The 17,669-nt window shown below is 38.6% G+C and overlaps 1 protein-coding gene across 1 annotated transcript; it reads left to right on the top strand.

Moving 5' to 3' along the window:
- Positions 1-13,838: 13,838 nt before the first annotated feature.
- On the top strand, positions 13,839-14,885 carry LOC131420652 (trace amine-associated receptor 9). Its single transcript, XM_058566829.1, has one exon. The coding sequence runs from the start codon at positions 13,839-13,841 to the stop codon at positions 14,883-14,885; it is 1,047 nt and encodes a 348-aa protein (XP_058422812.1).
- The last annotated feature ends 2,784 nt before the right edge of the window (positions 14,886-17,669 follow it).

The following is a 17,669-nucleotide window of genomic DNA, read 5'->3' as shown; positions in this document are numbered from 1 at the left end:
AAGTGAAATAAATCAGACAGAGAAGGACAAATACTATATGATCTTACATGTAAGTAGAATCTAAAAAAAAAATCTCATAGATACAGAGAACAGATTGGTGGTTGCCAGAGGTGTGGGGTTGAGGGTGGGTGAAAGGTGTGAAGGGGGTCAAAAGGTACAAACTTCCAGTTATAAGATAAATAAGTCCTTGGGATGTGATGTATACGTGGTGACTGTTGACAATACTGTATTGTATATTTGAAAGCTGATAGGAGAGATCTTAAAAGTTCTCATCACAAGAAAAAAGAATTGTAACTATGTGAGGTGATGGATGTTAACTAAACTTATTCTGGTAATCATTTTGCAATATATACATATATCAAATCATTACATTGTACACCTAAAACTAATGCAGCATTATATGTCAATTATATCTCAATTTAAAAAATCTGGTGTTAATTGGAATTAAAGATGATTGAAGATTGTAAAAAAAAAAGTTTAAATGTTAGAAATATTGAAGAGCTTCCTGTAACAGGTAATCAGCTAATCTACAATTCAGGAGATAATCAGCTAGCCTTAGCTTTGAATATTTCTAGTTATGTCCTCCAACTGATGTTCTCCTCAAAAGTCATCAATATAATTTTGGTGCCTCACTTTTCACAGGGCACTGAATTGAGGAGGATAGAGAAAAGAGAGGACTAAAAAGTCCTCGTCTTCAGATAGTGTACAGAAAGAATAGAAGACAAAGATAAAGGTTCACTGGAATCTTAGTTCTGACACTTATTCTCTGTGAACTCAGGTGAGTTGCTCAAAGCCTGTACCTCCGTTTTCACATGTCAAATAGAAATTATATTAGCTCCTAGGGTTGTGACGATTAAATGAGTTAACAATGTAAACACTTGTGAGAGGACCCAGCACAGGGTAAGTGCTCAGTGAATGTCAGTTCTCACTATTACCCGAGCCATGGGCAGCGTAAAAACACCGTGCATGGATGGAGAACTTGCTTCAGGAGGGACCATGGTGGAGGGAGGCGTTTGTGGTGCTGGGCTGTGAAAGAGGAACGGTTATTGAACCGTGGAGGGGCGGGGGAATCACTTCTCTTTCTCAGTTTCCCTCATCTCTTCCTTTGTCTTTCTACCCTTTTCCTTTCTATCTCTGTCAGTCCCATCTGCCCTCTTCCTACGTTATCTCATCCTATCTTCCATTTGGAACTTTTTTGGGTTTAACTAAAGTTCCAAGATCAATGACAAGACCAAACAAAAATGCATTATAGATTTCTGTCTGGTCCGACTATTGTGAAATTATTAATGACATTCAATGAGCAGTTAGGATCTTACCTATTTTAGAAGGAAAGAACAGTAAACTGCTCTTCATTAGACATCTTGCATCACATATATAAATAGGACCATAAAACATTGGGTGGGAGCTATGTGGAGTCAGTGGAGGGCATCTTTGGGTCAGTTTTTTGACTTATTACAAACACTGTAACCACTGTAAATGGTAAACACACTGTCAAGTAAAATGATGTGGGAGATCAGAATGGCCACCCCAAAATGTGTTTCTTTGGCATGAGGATTATTTTGGGCTGGTTACTTTAAAGAAACTGCAGAAGGGAAAGAAGCTCTGAAAAGTAGAACTTAATGCTTTGTAAGAGACGTTTACATTTATAAGGGAAATATCCATTTGTAAAGGTATTTCCCTCTCTGTACCAGGAAGAAGGGGTGATGAACTTATCTCTAGAAACTCTTATCAGTGAGGAAGGCGAGGACTTAAATCTATATACTCTTGTTTACTTTGCTTTCTGGTAATCTCCCATAACTGACTCCCCTCACCCCCAACATCCTCCTTTGTCTTTACCTGAATCTATTCAAAAAGAAAACCTCTGCCATTTTGTCAAGATACTCAGTTACCCAGTGGGTCTCTCCCGTGTATATGTTACCACACAAGGGGCATGATCTGCTTGCTGCAAGACAAAAGCCAATCACCACGAGGCAAGATGGTGGAAAAGAAAGGGCAGTTTATTACAGCTTGCTAGCAAGGGGGAAGATGGCTGACTAATGGAAAGAATTATTTTAAGGGGGCACAAAATCTTACAGCAGTTACATAGGCCATTGGGTTATAGGGGAGAGGGTTAGGAATGTTGACCTTCTGGTGTTTCAGACTGGGAGTTGCCACACCAGATCTTTCAGTTTTCATTGATGATGGCTATCAGCATAGACTCTCTGTTCGGGGGTCATCACATTCCTAAGGAACTCAAAAGAACATAGTTATCATCCTATCGCAGCTGGGAGGTACATGCACAAGCAGGGGTCGTAAAATCTACAGAGCAGTTAGCTCTCCTGGAGGGTGCACATCCACCTGGGTTAGTTTGTCAAGGGTCATTCAAAGTCACAATAGGGCTTCTTTTCTACAATATGGCTTCCCTCATATCAACATTGTCTTGAGCCGGTATCATATACATGTTATAAAGCTTTGTTTGATTTTCTCCTACTGTTTGGTCTCATGTCAATTTAATTTGTAGCCCAGCCAGAAGGAACCCAGAGTGGGTAGAGGATAGTCTTCCTCCCCTTCAAGGGAAAAGCGCCAGAAACAACCAGTTGCAAATCCACATGGATATAACCTGTCTTTTTCTTATACAGATAACAAATTGAAGCTCAGAGAGTTTGAAGATGTGTGCAGGGTCACAGAAATTAGAAACTTGAATGCCATTTTTCCTTGGTAACTCAGTTCAGAGTCTCTTTGACTGGAGAACTTTCTACAGTAAATACCGTCAACCTGGCTCTGCTCAGGGCTTTCCCCCTCACCCCTTCCTTGTGCCCTGGAGTGTTCCTCCTCTCTCCTCCCAGTATTCTTATCTCAGGGCACTGTAGTTGTTTACTTGGCCTCTTCCACACTAGACTCTGAACTTACTCAGGCTAGGGATAGAGGCTTTTATCTGCATTCTTAGCACCTCACATGGATGCCTAGCACTAGAAGGTGCTTAGCAAGTGTGAGTGGAATGAACGACCCGATTTTTCTGACTCCAAGTTCAGAGCTCTTTCACTTATAACAGTGCTAGTTCCCCTGGAGCAGTGTTTCTCAAAAAGTGGTCTGTGAAATGCCAGAATCATTTGGGGTGCTTGATTAAAAAAGCATATTTCAGTCCTGGAGATTAGAACTTCTGGATGTAAGGCCTGCAACTCTTAAGCACCTCATGTGATTCTAATGAAGACAAAAGTTCAGAAACCTTTCTTTGAGTTGTTTCTATGGGGGGCGGGGCTTGGAGGGGAGGGACTAGATAGCCACCTAACTGGCATGCTTTCAAAGTGTTTTCTGTGGAGCTCATTTTGGGGGGAGGGGTTGCTCATTTTTAAACAGAAACTCCCCTTCTGTGCATTTACCTATGTAGCTTTTGTTTGGTCAGCCCAGTATTGTTCAGAGTGACCGCTAAGGGGCAGCAGAGTAGGGGAAAAATGAGAAGGTCATGAAACAGAATGGAGACATTGTTAACTTTGAAATAGTTCCACAAGAAGGATATGCCAAGAAGTGATGAGCTAATATGCCCCAATTCTCCTCACGTGTTTACCTACTATTTTAGGAATCTTAGTTTCAAGCATCGTAATTTATATTATTGTTAAATAAATGATTTCTAGATTATGAATTAAGTTCCCTCAAAACCAAGAAAATAGGATTTAGAAATACCTTTTTTTTCCTTAAAAATCAAAGAAATTATCCCAACTGAAGATATTTTCTGGCACTGATAAGTCAAGAAGTGGAAATTTTTTTAATTGTTGAAAAAAAAAACCCATTGTATCATTTGAATTATGTGATGGAGAATATTGCATCAATGAGATTTTGGTCAAGAAAGAACCTAATAATGGAAATTTCAGAACCATTATTATAACTAACTTGTTCCACGCTTTATAAAATCAATCCAGCATCTTGGACAATTTTATTCAGGCCGTAGTGTAGAATTGTAAAGTCATTAGTGGACCTGCATACGACTTGAGAAAAGCAATTTTATTGTGTTATAGTGACACTTAGTAAATGCCTGACACAGTAGATTCATAATAAATAATCATTCCCTTAACGGTTAGTTCTCTGGGTGATGGATTATGACATCTCTCTGTGGAGAGCTTTTGAGCTCTACACAGATCTATCCATTTGTCCGCTGGACAGTTCCCAGTCTGCTTGTCCATGGGCATCTCAACTTCAACATGCCCCGACAGGAAGTCCTCTCCCCTCTCCGCTCCCCACAAACCTTCTCCTCCACTGGGTTATCTAGGCCCGGAAGCAAGAAATTATCCTGAAGTTCTCATTCTTTCTCCTTCATAACATTGAATCCATTACAAGTTTGCTTTATACAGAAGTTTAACTCATTAGAAAGGTTTGGGTAGGTTCCAAAATCTACAGGAAGGCGGGAGAACCAGGTTCAGAGAGGAAACAAAGGAAGATTTTACCACTGAGCGATTTACTTAGAAACCCACCACAGGAACTTCAGCCTTAGCTAACCTCTGTCACCCTGAACATGGGACAGCATCGCCCCGGCTCCTCCAACTCCACTGCAGCTGCTGTGAAGAATCTCTGACTCAAGGTCTGGGTGGGCACACGCATTCATGCTTTCGACACTGGGGAGGAACGGTGTAGGCAAAGGGTCATAACACAGGTCCTGATTTCCGCTAGCTTGGTATTCTTCACAGCAGGAAGAATATTTGAATATTGGGCACTCTGATTAATACAGGTCCCCTGCAGTCAACACGCTCTTCCCCATACTTGTATTTTAAAGTGTTTCTTTTTCCCTTCACATAATATTCCTTATAGAACTCAAAACACATTCAACTCTAACACACGTGGCAGCTCAGTCTTCCCAATTATTGCTTCCAGCTCCAAGTTCATGATTTCTGGGTGGCGTACAATCCTCTCGCAACATTCAATAATTCATAGACTATATTATAAAGTTAAACACCACAAATACACCCTATATAAAGTAGTGAAATAGCAAGAGATAAACGAGATGGAAAAAGAAATTATACTATACAAATTTAAAAATTAGGAAATTGGGAAAATTAGGTGAAATGAAGCAATCCCCTTTCCTACAATTGGTCATGGAGTTTAGTGATATTTATTTTTTCCTTCTCGCTGTGTATTCCATCTTCCTTTTGCTTTCAGCCAGCACCGCAGCTGTGAGGCTTCTCTACTCACTGTGGCTGCTTCACTTCCGAGAAAATTGAACCTCTAGAAATCCTACCTTTATTGGGTTCTTAAGTTGTTCCTTTAACATTTACCGCTGGTCAAGGGGTCCAGCCGTATCTTTCACTGTGCACGCTGCACAGCAACAACTCAAGATTGTTGCCGCAGCAGCAAATATCCTAACTTACTCTTTTATGCCTATTTTCTCAGTACCATTAGCAGCCCAAAATGGACAGATAACATTCTCAGCTTCAAATTCAATGAAATTGTTGGTCAAATTTATTGAAATTAATATGGAAGCATTCTTCTATTGGACGATAAATCTAAACCATCAGAGCCACAGTTACTACTACGGAAGACGAAATTCTCAAGTGGGTAGTTATGGGAAGTGCTTCCCACATCAGACGCTTAATAAGATAGTGACAAGAGATTTTCACATATTGAGGTATATGGGGTAACTATTCGGGTTCAAAACTGATTTGGCTTGAACTAAAAAGCCTGACTTCTGGCCTATCAAACATACATTGTATATCTGCTTAACCATTAAAGCAAAGAATACAGTCTCTTAAGATAAGAATGCACACTTTCCCTCCTAAGCCCCATTGGTAACGCCCTATTGGTAACGCCCGGGTTAGTCCCTTTCCTGTCATCGCAGTCACATTGACCTGTTAATTTGCAATTGAATACCTTTTTGATGAAAATGTATCCTGGGTGTGTTTAATGTATGTTCTTTGATCTAAAAAGATATAAGACTGTACTGAAAACCATGCTTCTCCGGAAGGCTTTCTAAGGCCTTCCCAGGTTATAATCCTCATTCTGGCTCAAGTAAACTCACCTTAGTTCTCTTATCTCTAGAATGGTCGTTGGTTATTTTGCATTGACAATAGATTCTCAGACTCAAGTCTACCTAGTTTCTTAGGCAGAAACTAGAAAACAGTTGTGATTCTTTTCTCAACTTCATGTACCTAACCAGTTTTATTTCTGTAGTTCTCTATTCTTTTTCTAAAGGAAGATCCTGTTCATGAATGTTCCATCTAGCTCTTTACCCCTTTGAACCACATTTCTGCCTTCTTCATGTATTCTTTTCTGGTAGTGTCCCAATTTTTAAAGATATGAAAATGACATTTGATTGAATTCTGGCAATTGCTGATGGCTTGCACTATATGGTCACTGAATAGGCCAACAATGCGTGGGCTCCTTAACTGAGATTCTGATTCTGTAGGTGTAGGATTATATTCTGGGCACCCCCAAAACCACTTCAGAATTAATTTTGGGTGGGGGCACAATTGCCATTTCCCTTTCTCTGACTTCCTAAGTTCCTCCCTGATTCATAGCTGAGCCTCTCAGGCACATGATGGCATATGAGTCTGACACAGAAGAAGATTCTCAGTGCAAACCTCTGGCTTCTGCATTGTTCTTCCACTAGCCCCTCTTCATTTCCCCCAGCTGCTCCCTCCAGTGTGTTCTACCAACCCTGTGCTTTTATTTTCACTCTCACAGTGTGGCCTTTCTGCTTTAGTTCTGTCCTTGCTTTTCAGACTTACTCTTACCTAGGTCTTGTTACTTGCCCTGCAGACAAGGTGTTCACTACTTCAGCAGAGTCTTCCACACTCCAAGTCAGCCCCCCAGGGCCACACTGCGGGTGGCCCATTGCACAGGCGCTGGGGCAGACAAATTCACTGTGAGGAGCTTCTTCTTGATATGACCCAAAAGTCGTTGTAATCGCTTCCCTGTGTCACCTTTTTCCAGCTAGAGTAAATGAGGAACTGGTGACAAGAACATTGTTGGGGTTCCGCAAAACCCAAGGAAAAAAAAAATAGATGGATGGTATAAAACAATAGTTTGCAGCCATATTATTCTTGAAATGTTTGCTCTTTCAACTGGTTGCTATGTTCCATTTTAGGATATCTTTTGAATGATTTTAATTTATTTCTCTGTGTTCAAAGTTTTATCTTCTATTACATCTATGCATGTAATTTCTAAATATGACTAATTGGATTAGCAGATATGTGGGTGGTAATTTGGGGAACATTCCAGATTTAGAAAGGAAGGCAGTCCAGACTAAAGAATGTGTGTGGGATAGACCTGAGTACGAATCCTGGCTGTGTGATCCCAGATAACTGAGGAAATTAATAAAAGGAAAGGCAAGGAGCAATGTGAACAAACAGGGCAACTGACCCAAGAAAGAGAACAAATAATGTAGAGAACATGAGACATCTGTAAACAATTCTTATTAGTAGTCACGGAGAGATTCAAGTGTGAATTACAAAAATAGAACAGGCCTGGGCTGCACTAATAAAGATAAAATAGGGAATCCAGGAAAGTGCTCTGAAATGTAGCATATGACTGCCTTGCTTCTGTTAATTACCAGGTAAGATCCAATGGATCTGACTCCTTCACACAAAACAACTACAAATTTTGGACATAATTGAAAGGCAGCCTCCTGAAGGCACTGAAGGGTGAGCACAAGCAAAGAGATTTTGGTGGGAAGAACGTGCTTGAAGGAAGGCAGGTATACAAAAAGTTAAGTTCCCGTTTTCGTGGAGTTTAGTCTAGGGCTAACCTTAGCGTGGCACACGGTGTGTCAGGGGAACGTGTGGGAAAACACAGTCTTTCTGGCCTGGAGAACCACAAAACTGGATCCAGGGTAACTGTGGTCGCTGGGGAGAGTGAGGGAATCTCAGACAGGAAACAGCTGTCTGCCTACAGCTCTGGTTGATGCCCAAAGGACACGTGCGAAGCAGATGAAAATGTCTTAGGTAAAGACAATAGATCTGAATTAAGAGAAGCTAACACTCATGAAATAGATATCACTAAAGAAAAAGAGATAATACTCATCAGAGGAAATAACAGAATTTGGAATCTCCATAACTTAACATTTCATAATGCCAAGAATACAACCCAGAATTATCCAACATACAAAAAGCTGGGGAAATGGGACATGTTCTCAAGAAAAAAGGAAAATCAATTGAGACCACCCCTGAGATGACAAACATGAGCTAAGAGATAAACATTTTATAGCAGTTGTTAATAACTATCCTCAATGAAGTAAAACAAAATATGCTACAAATGAATGAAGCATGGGAAATCTCAGCAGAGAATTGAAAACAATAAAAACATTAAATGAAAATTCTAGAACTCAAAATAATATAAGATCTGAAATAAAATATTGCTAAATAGACTTACCCAGAGAGGGGGGAAAAGGATTGAAAAAAAAGAATGTAGCTTCAGAGAATAGTTAGGTAGTGTCCAATGGTTTAGCATAATGTAATTGCAGTCCTAGAAAAAGAGGAGAAAGATTATAGAGCAGAAAAAAATATGTGAAAAAGTAATGACCAAATATTTCTCCCCATGCCATATTTAGGATTTCTTAGTTTCTAAAAATTGAGGTTCTGAGTAATTAAGAACCTTATCATACAGGTGTCAGAATTATGATTTGAGTGTGAGTTTTCCTAAATTTGAGGTCTGTGTTCTTAATTACTCCACTATTCTGCCTTAATAATAGGTGCTTATTCAATAGATAAATAAAATAAGCTTCAAAAAGCAAAACAAAACAATCAATGGTATTTTCAGTGCAATGAGTCAAGTTTTGCTAGACAAACTCACCAAAGTAAAGTTTGCATGATGAAATGGAACTCTTGAAATTAAACAAAAGGGCTGTGATAGGTTTATTTTGTTTTATCCCTTTAGTGTAGACCTAATCTATCCAATACAGTAGCAACTAGCCACATATGGCTATAAAAATAATTTAAATTAATTAAAATTAAGTTAAATTTAAAAGTCAATTTCTCAGTCACACTAACCAGACTTCAAGTGTTCAATAACCACACAAGGCTAGTGGCTATCATACTGGACAGTGTGGATTATAGAATGTTTCTTTCATCACAGAAGGTTTTATTGGATAACTCTGTTCTAGACTATTTGTAATTCAAATTCTTTTTTAAAAGCACTGAATCAACAAGGACACTAAATTTTCTTTCCTCTGCTCTAAAGCTTAAAATTATCCAAGAATATTATAGGAAATCATTAAGATTTTAAAGCAAATATTAAAAAAAGAAGTTGAACAATAGGGACCTGACACTTGGCAAAGAATTTCTTTGGCAACCCTCCTCTTAGGGACACATTTGTTCTAGTGCTGGCCTCTGATGGCTCTACGTCCAGCGTTACCTGACAAACACCTGACTTCTCTGAACCTTCTGTTGTCCCATGAACATCTCCAGTTCCCATTCACTCAGTCCAGTGCTCTATGCTGGGCAAGAATGGATTGTCCGTGGGTATAGGTGATACCAGACATAACAAATATTCTACTGCATTGCTCCTCATAGGTAAAATACACTTTCCAGATAAATACACTTTCCAGAGAGCTCTTAAAGGTGATACTTTGCTGAGATTTTCCAGCATCATGAAAAGTCAAAAAGGGTTTATCACATCTTGCCAAAGAGGACTGGTGGTATTCCTGTGTCTTTGCTCTTCCTAATTAATCATTTATATCTATAGAAAATAATTCTGTTGCATTGATTAAACTCTATTTCAGAATTTTTTTCCTAAGCACAAATGTGACAGATAGTACCAAGTCTCATTTTTAAGTTTCACTAGACCATTTTTAAGTTTCTTGGATTCTTTTATATCCTTTTTTTTTCTTTGTGTTAAAGTCTTCATGGGGATGATGTTACTAGGACAGAAATATTTTTAGCAACTACTCTTGTCAAAGGTCTCAGAGAGAGGGCTGTTTGGGGTAGGGATAGTGATTGGCAGACATAAGTATCTATGCAGGTGTTCAGTGGGTAGTCATGCTTAAAGGTGCACTGTTGTAGTTGTTGTAATCTTGACAACTAGAAGGGTTTGGAGACTGGAAGCAAACATTGGCTTAAAATGCGAATTAGTTTTCTGTCTCAGGAACCAGAGGATCAATACATCTTTGGAGCAAACTGGTCTTCGCTTTTGAAGGAAAATAAGCGGAAATAATGACTGTAGGTAGCCACTCAGACAGACTGTAATTTTATGTTCTATCGTTCTCAAAGAAATCATGAAATTACCAGAAATACAAAGATAGATATGAAGTGTTATGCTTTGGGAGTGTAAAGTGTAACATTATATTCAAATGAGACTGTATCTTAAGACTTTTTGCATTAAGAGTGCTGGTGGAAGGGAAAGGAAAGGTTAATTGGGGCGGGGAACCTGATCTACTGCTTGTGGAGAGGTTTCATTCGGGTGAGCTTGTGGGGTTTGAGTGGCTTGCATGAGATGATGAGTGGAAATGAATATACTAAAGGTCCAATTTGTTAAAATTGCTTTTTGTAAGAAAGTTTTTATTTGAAATAATTGAGAAGTTGGGCAAAGTTGCACAAAGTTGTGCAAATCACACTTATATACTCTTTACCCAGATTCACCTATTTAAACTCTGCTCTGTTGGCTCTGACATTGGTTCTCTCTCTCCATCTTCTTCTCTGCATGAGTATAATTTTTTTCAGAACCATCTGAGAATACGTTGAATACATCATGGCCCTTCAGCCCTAAGTATTTCAATAACTTAATATTGATACTACACTTTTGTTGATTGACCCAGGAATATATTCTATTCCAGAATCACATAGTTCTTTTAGTTGTCTTGCCCTTTAGTCTCACTTATTCTGGAAAAGTTCTTCAGTCTTTTAGGACATGGACATTTTTGAAGAATATAACTCCCCCCCACAAGCCCTTTTAAAACCAGAATGTTTCTCAACTTAGCTTTGTCTGACATTTCTTCACGATGACATCACGGTTTTGCCTTCCTGACTGGAACAGTATCCGCAACATCTTGTGTGCTTCTCAAGGTATCTACCCAAAGGCACCCTTGGCCACCTGCCCCTGAGGGTGATGTTAGTCATGGTCACCGGTAAGGTCTTGTTTGATTTCTTGACTGTATAGCTACTATTTTTTCTTTTGCAATTAATAAGGAATCTCTGGGAGATGACAATTTAGACCACACAAATACCCTATTCTCATCAAAATTTCCCTCCCTTCCCACTAGGTTTAGCATCAAGTGATGATTCCTGCCTGAATCAATATTAATGTGATGGTTCCAAAATTATGATGTGTCAACTCTAGCACTCTATCCACATGTATTAGTTGGCATTTGGTATTCTACTGGAAGGAAGAGCCCTCCTTTATCTATCTGTCTGTCTGTCTATCATCTATCTATCTATCTATCTATCTATCTATCTATATCTATCTATCTATCTATCTATCTATCTATCTATCTATCTATCTATCTATATCTTCTATCTGTCAATACCTATCATTAGTATGGCCTCATGGATTCCCTTTTTTTTCAATGGCTTATCATTTTTCACTCTCCCTAATTATTTTGACACTCAAGTTGTCCCAAATTTGGCCAGTAGGAGTCCCCTCATGTTGGCAACAGTGTTCTTATGAAATGCCCCAGCATTTTTTAAATCTCTTCCTTCATTTCTGATGTAAAACATGTTCCAGTTTCTTTCTGTACCTTCTCTGTCCCATGACTTGGATGAACCATTTCTCTGAGAAGCCCTAGTTCCCTTTACTGGTGAAGAGTATTAAGCATCAAGGTGTGTGTCTTAGGAGTGCTCATTACTGCTCAAGTCTCTTTGCTTCTAGGGAAGGGCACATTTTAAGACATCTACAAGACTGAAGGCTGCTATTTTCGGGCCCAAGTATGAAGACCTGAGGAAGGGGTCACTCTCCTTTTGCACAACAGCAGCATTACTTGGGCACCAGTGAAGTGGGGAGTTCTAAAGCTTGAGGAGACAGCATCCTTTACATAAACACTCAAACTCTCAGGCAGGGCACCATCTGTGGCAGCAGTGGTGAAATTCCTTTAGCCAGCTTGAGAGTAAAACAAGAGATGTGGTGGACTATCAGGAGAGCTGGGGCGGAAGAAGAAAATACTGGGGGGAGGTGTCAAATGGTGATTTTATTGGGTACTGACTTGTGAGCACATGGATGCTCCCATCTAGGGCATCCCAAGAGTAACTGGGAGACGTTTACAAAGAGGAGACTTAGGTTTATGTCATCAAAGCAGTGAGGGCTTAAGGAAGTATAAATTGGGAAATAAAAGCAATAATGAGGGCTGGTCCCGTGGCTTAGCGGTTAAGTGCGCGCGCTCTGCTGCTGGCGGCCTGGATTGGGATCCCCGGGGGTGCACCACGTGCTGCTTCTCTGGCCATGCTGAGGCCACGTCCCACATGCAGCAACTAGAAGGATGTGCAGCTATGACATACAACTATCTACTGGGGGTTTGGGGGGTGCGGAAAAAAATAAATCTTAAAAAAAAAAAAAGCAATAATGAATTGATTTAAAACTCACAAATAGTGAAGCCTGCAGATACCACAGGTGTATATACACACATCATACACACGCAAATATCAAAATTCATTGACTAGTGAAGCCTATTACCTAGAGAGTACAGATATATTGATAAAGTATACACATGTGCATGCACATAGGTTTTTCTAGGATCCTGCACTTTCAGCAAAGGCCAGACTTGTGGTGTGGGATAAATGGCAATAAAAGTAGTCCAGTCTCTACCTCGAAGATTAAAATTTAGATACCAGATTGCACCTTTTCATGGCTAACTGAAGCAAAAATTAATTATTCACTATTGTTTGGTGAACTGTGTAAACCATCTTAAGATCATATGCCTCAGTATAAAAAAAAAAAAAAACTCAAATACTTAGAGAAGCCAAATTGATCTCTATTTGAACCTTGGATGACTGGGGATGAATCCATTCCCTCAAGAGACGTGACTAATTGAGAAACACCCCTCCAGACCATCCCAGATGTTGCCTACTCCTCTGAGGTAGGTTTAAAACTATACCTTTTTCTAAGGATAGGAAGGTGAGGGGCTAGGTGAGTTATTGCTTATTTTAATCCATCTTATTGATTTTAGACATCTAAAACTGGCTATTAGCCTAGAAAATACTTACAAACTGACTATTTTGGTATCAATTTGATAACAATAGTTCTCCAAATCACCTCAAGCTGTCCAAACCAGGAATGACTATAAAAAGAAAAAAATACAGATTCTGAAAATGTAAGTAATAGAAGAAATATATTCCCCAAATAAATTTAGCAAGCTATTATGAGTAAATGTTCCCTAAGTCTTCACACTCTATACTACAGGGATTTTTGAGGTTATACTTTGAAGGAGAAGTAATTTATTTCTTCCTTCTTGAAAAAAATGAAGTATAGTTTGTCATTACTGTTGAAGTGGCTACTCAGGGGAGATGACTTAGTACATAAAAGCCAGCCTTTGGTAGCCTAATTATTTCTCAACTCGAGTGGTTACAGGTGAGGTTTCAAAAGATAAAGAAACCCAAACAAGGAATTTTCTAATGATCAGCCAGTTACTTTCTATAATGTATATAATGATAATATATATCGTTGGGCTAAGTATATTGCCAGCCATTTATTTGGTACTAAATTTGACTATAATTTTAATGGCTTTCTGCAACAAGTCTCCACTCTAAATATATTAAAAACTTGGGAATACTTTTTGGAAAGACCAAGAGGTAAATATACAAAAAAAAAGGTAGAAAAGTTACTAACTTTTATTTTAACTAGAGATTTTTTTTTTTCTCTTCCAGACGCCTTTGAAATTACCACCTCTTTCTTGTTTTAAATTGCTGAAGTAGGGAATTGGAGAACTTTAAAATAATTCAGACAAGAAGGCGATGGTGAACACTTTCTCCCAAGCTGAAGCCGTGCAGCTCTGCTATGAGAACGTGAACGGATCCTGCGTGAAAACGCCTTACTCGCCAGGTCCCCGAGCAATTCTGTATGCAGTCCTTGGTTTGGGGGCCGTGCTGGCTGTGTTTGGAAATTTGCTGGTCATTATTGCTATCCTGCACTTCAAACAACTGCACACACCTACCAACTTCCTGCTGGCGTCCCTGGCCTGCGCTGACTTCTTGGTGGGCGTGACTGTGATGCCCTTCAGCACCGTGAGGTCCGTGGAGAGCTGCTGGTACTTTGGGGACAGTTACTGTAAATTTCATACGTGTTTCGATGCTTCCTTCTGTTTTGCTTCTTTATTTCATTTATGCTGTATCTCTATTGATAGATACATTGCTGTTACTGATCCTCTGACCTATCCAAGGAAGTTTACTGTCTCGGCGTCAGGAATATGCATTGTTCTTTCTTGGTTCTTTTCTGTCACGTACAGTTTTTCTATCTTTTACACTGGGGCCAATGAAGAAGGCATCGAGGAACTAGTAGTTGCTCTCACCTGTGTGGGAGGCTGTCAGGCTCCACTGAATCAAAATTGGGTTCTACTTTGTTTCCTTCTATTCTTTATACCCACTGTTGCCATGGTGTCTATATACGGTAAGATATTTTTGGTGGCTAAACACCAGGCTAGGAAGATAGAAAGTACAGTCAGCCAAGCCCAGTCCTCCTCAGAGAGTTACAAGGAAAGGGTCACAAAAAGAGAGAGAAAAGCTGCTAGGACGCTGGGTATTGCTACGGCAGCGTTTCTTGTCTCTTGGCTACCGTACATTATTGATGCCGTGATTGATGCTTATATGAATTTTATAACTCCTCCTTATGTTTATGAGATTTTAGTGTGGTGTGTTTATTATAATTCAGCTGTGAACCCTTTGATATGTGCTTTCTTTTACCCATGGTTTCGGAAGGCAATAAAACTTACCGTAAGTGGTAAAGTCTTAAGGAGTGATTCATCAGTGATTAATTTATTTTCTGAGGAAGCAGATATAGATTGACAAGATTACTGCAGAGACTTCAAAACCAACTTGGAATTAAGGTCAAGTGCAAAATTAAACACTTGGGTCTAGAGAGAAAAGTGTAATCATTTGCCAACTAGAAGGATATTGGTTCTAAAGCACTTGAGTCTTCATGTATCTTGGCATTTTTTAGAATTTAGTGATAGATGAATAAGATTTGCCGATAACTTCCCATTTAGTATTCTTCTATGCTTGTCTGATTCTCTACCTTCTTCTCTGAAATTTCTCCTTGTTTCGTCAAATAATTCAAAGCTTTGTAGTTTCTTCCGAATTTGTTACCAATGTTCGGTCGTCCAAAATATATGGAGGGGGAAAAAAGCTCCTGCCTAACCTGTAAGTTAGATTCTTTGGGGAAAAAAATCTTGTTTAAAGTATATATTTGTTTGAGGAGTAAATACAAGACTATACATTCTTGAAACTGTTTCTAATCTAAAAGGACTTTATAGAGAGCTGCATTGTGGAACTTCCTAGTGTTCAACACTGAAAAACACGGGCGTTCTTTTGGTTTTTGAACCCTGGCAATGCTTTCTCTCCATTTTACAGACTCTGTGTTCGTCAGGAACATGCGTAGTGGTTATATGGTTACACGCTACATGCTTTTGGAGAACATAATTTATTTGGTCAAATGAGCATCTGGACAAAAAGACGGCTTCTGTACTTCTGTCTTAGTAATTTGAAATAAAATAAGAATTTTATAAAAAAACTAATTCAATTTAACATTTTTTCACTTTTGAGTTCCTTCTTTGTACCAGACAGTGTATTTGGCATTGGAAATATAAAGCTGAGTGACCCAAATATAACAAAGGATTATTTCAAAATAGCAAATACTCAAACTGGTATTATACACTCTGGAAATAGTTTCAGTTTTCTCATCTGATAACATTTCTTAGTCACATGAATTTTAATTTATTTTAATTCAAAATATATGTTGAGTGTTTTAAGATAGAGTAAAAATTTGAAAAAAAACCCTAATAATAGAGTGATTTGCCTTCTCAAGTCTTTGAATCATAGCCTTAATCTTTGTTTAGGTAGCTGATTTTCAGACTATTCTGTGACAAACTTGTTTCATGAAATGTAAAGAAGAGGTAACTAAGTAAATGGAGTTACATAAACATTGCATGTTATATATTTTATAAATGAACCAGTTTGAAAATATTTTATACAAGATTAAGCTGTTTCATATTTATGTGTTAATACCCTCCAAATAGAGTTGAGAGTATTCAGGAGAAAAAAGTTAAGGATAAAATAGAATGAAAGGAATATAAAAGTCTTTGTGACAGAATACCTGTTTGTGATTCAGACCATAATGTCAAGGAACAGGTCTATTGATCACCTTTCAAATGATCACAGTTAAGGTCCCCCACTCTCACTCCTGAAGAAGAGCTGAAAGCTTGTGTCCCTTTAAAGGTGAATCAGTAAGGTGGTCTCCATAGAAATGTGTGTTCCTTCCTTCATTTGCAAGTGTAAACTTACACTGCCACTCGTAGATAATAAGGAAATCATTTGGGGGACTTAAAAAAAACATATACATATGCTATTCTATTCACTTGTACTGTGTAGAATGTAATTTTTAGAGGAATTGATTGCAGAAATAAATACTGTCCAGAGATGTACTTAAGGTCTTATTCACATCGGTAAGTGGAGAATACACTTCAAATTTACTCTTTCTTATTTATGTTTCTACTCTCCTTGTAGCCCTTCATAAAGGAAGTCTTTTAATAAAAAAAAAAACTTGGTTATTTTCCCCAAAGCTAACTAGACGTGTACTGCAGCACCACTGCTTTCTTCTGCGTCTCATTTATTTACACAAATAATCTGTTAACTTCTTGGCCAGCTGCATACCAAATTGCTATGTGCTTTTTAGTCGCTGGTAACCGTTTGTCCACATTATCCCAATACCTAGTACAGTGCAGTGCACTTAGTAAATCCCTAAAGGTATTTTTCAAGCAAATGAATGAGTAATTCTTCTTTATTTTCATCCATCAAATAACTGTCTGCTAGTCTTTTACATTAAAAAAAAATCTTCCTCCTTCTTCATTTGTTTTTCTAAAATAACAAGTTTTTTAATAATCAATGTTTAGAAACAATCCAGCTTTAGGCTATTGATGGGGTTTGTCTAATCCAATCACTAAAAAGTAATTTTATGTTTAATGAGAAAAAGTGCTGGAACATGTAAACTTTCGTGATAGTGAGTCTACTTACCTGAAGTGGGAATACACGAGGTGACACCTCAGAGAGTTACCGTGAGGATTGTAAACGTCACGTTGTTTTTGGAAATACGCACCTTCTTTATCTGCAGAGGCTACACAATATGCGAGTCCAGAGTGAGTTTCCAGAGCCAGGCTGGTTGGAATCCCGTCTCTACCGTTGAACAGTCTCCAACATGGTCAAGTCACTTACCCCTTGTCTATCTCACCTGCTCACCTGTAACATGGAAATGATGACAGAGCATTCTCACTGAGGTTTTGCGCAAAAATGACCGTGATTTAAAACAAATCAGTAGGTTTTGGAGACCGAAGAGCCAATAAACAAACCATTATCACATAAATATTGTTTGTTTCATATTTTATAAGTGTTCTCAGTAGAAAGCATTTTAGTAGGATGTTTTATTTGAGACACTTTCAGGACATGTGTTTATAAGATTGATTGTCTGAAGTCCCACGATCTAGACTTTTAACCAAAAGGGCCACTTGGCTATTGTACACAGTGTTGGAAAAACATATTATTTTAAATAATTAGAGAACAGAGTTCAGGAAGAGCTGC

Source organism: Diceros bicornis, chromosome 23 (genome assembly GCF_020826845.1).
Source record: "Diceros bicornis minor isolate mBicDic1 chromosome 23, mDicBic1.mat.cur, whole genome shotgun sequence".
Classification (NCBI taxonomy): Eukaryota; Metazoa; Chordata; class Mammalia; order Perissodactyla; family Rhinocerotidae; genus Diceros; species Diceros bicornis.
This window is presented reverse-complemented; position numbering and strand designations above follow the sequence as displayed.

Coding starts and splice junctions, on each gene's coding strand:
- LOC131420652 (XM_058566829.1), top strand. CDS start 13,839: ATGGTGAACACTTTCTCCCAAGCTGAAGCCGTGCAGCTCTGCTATGAG.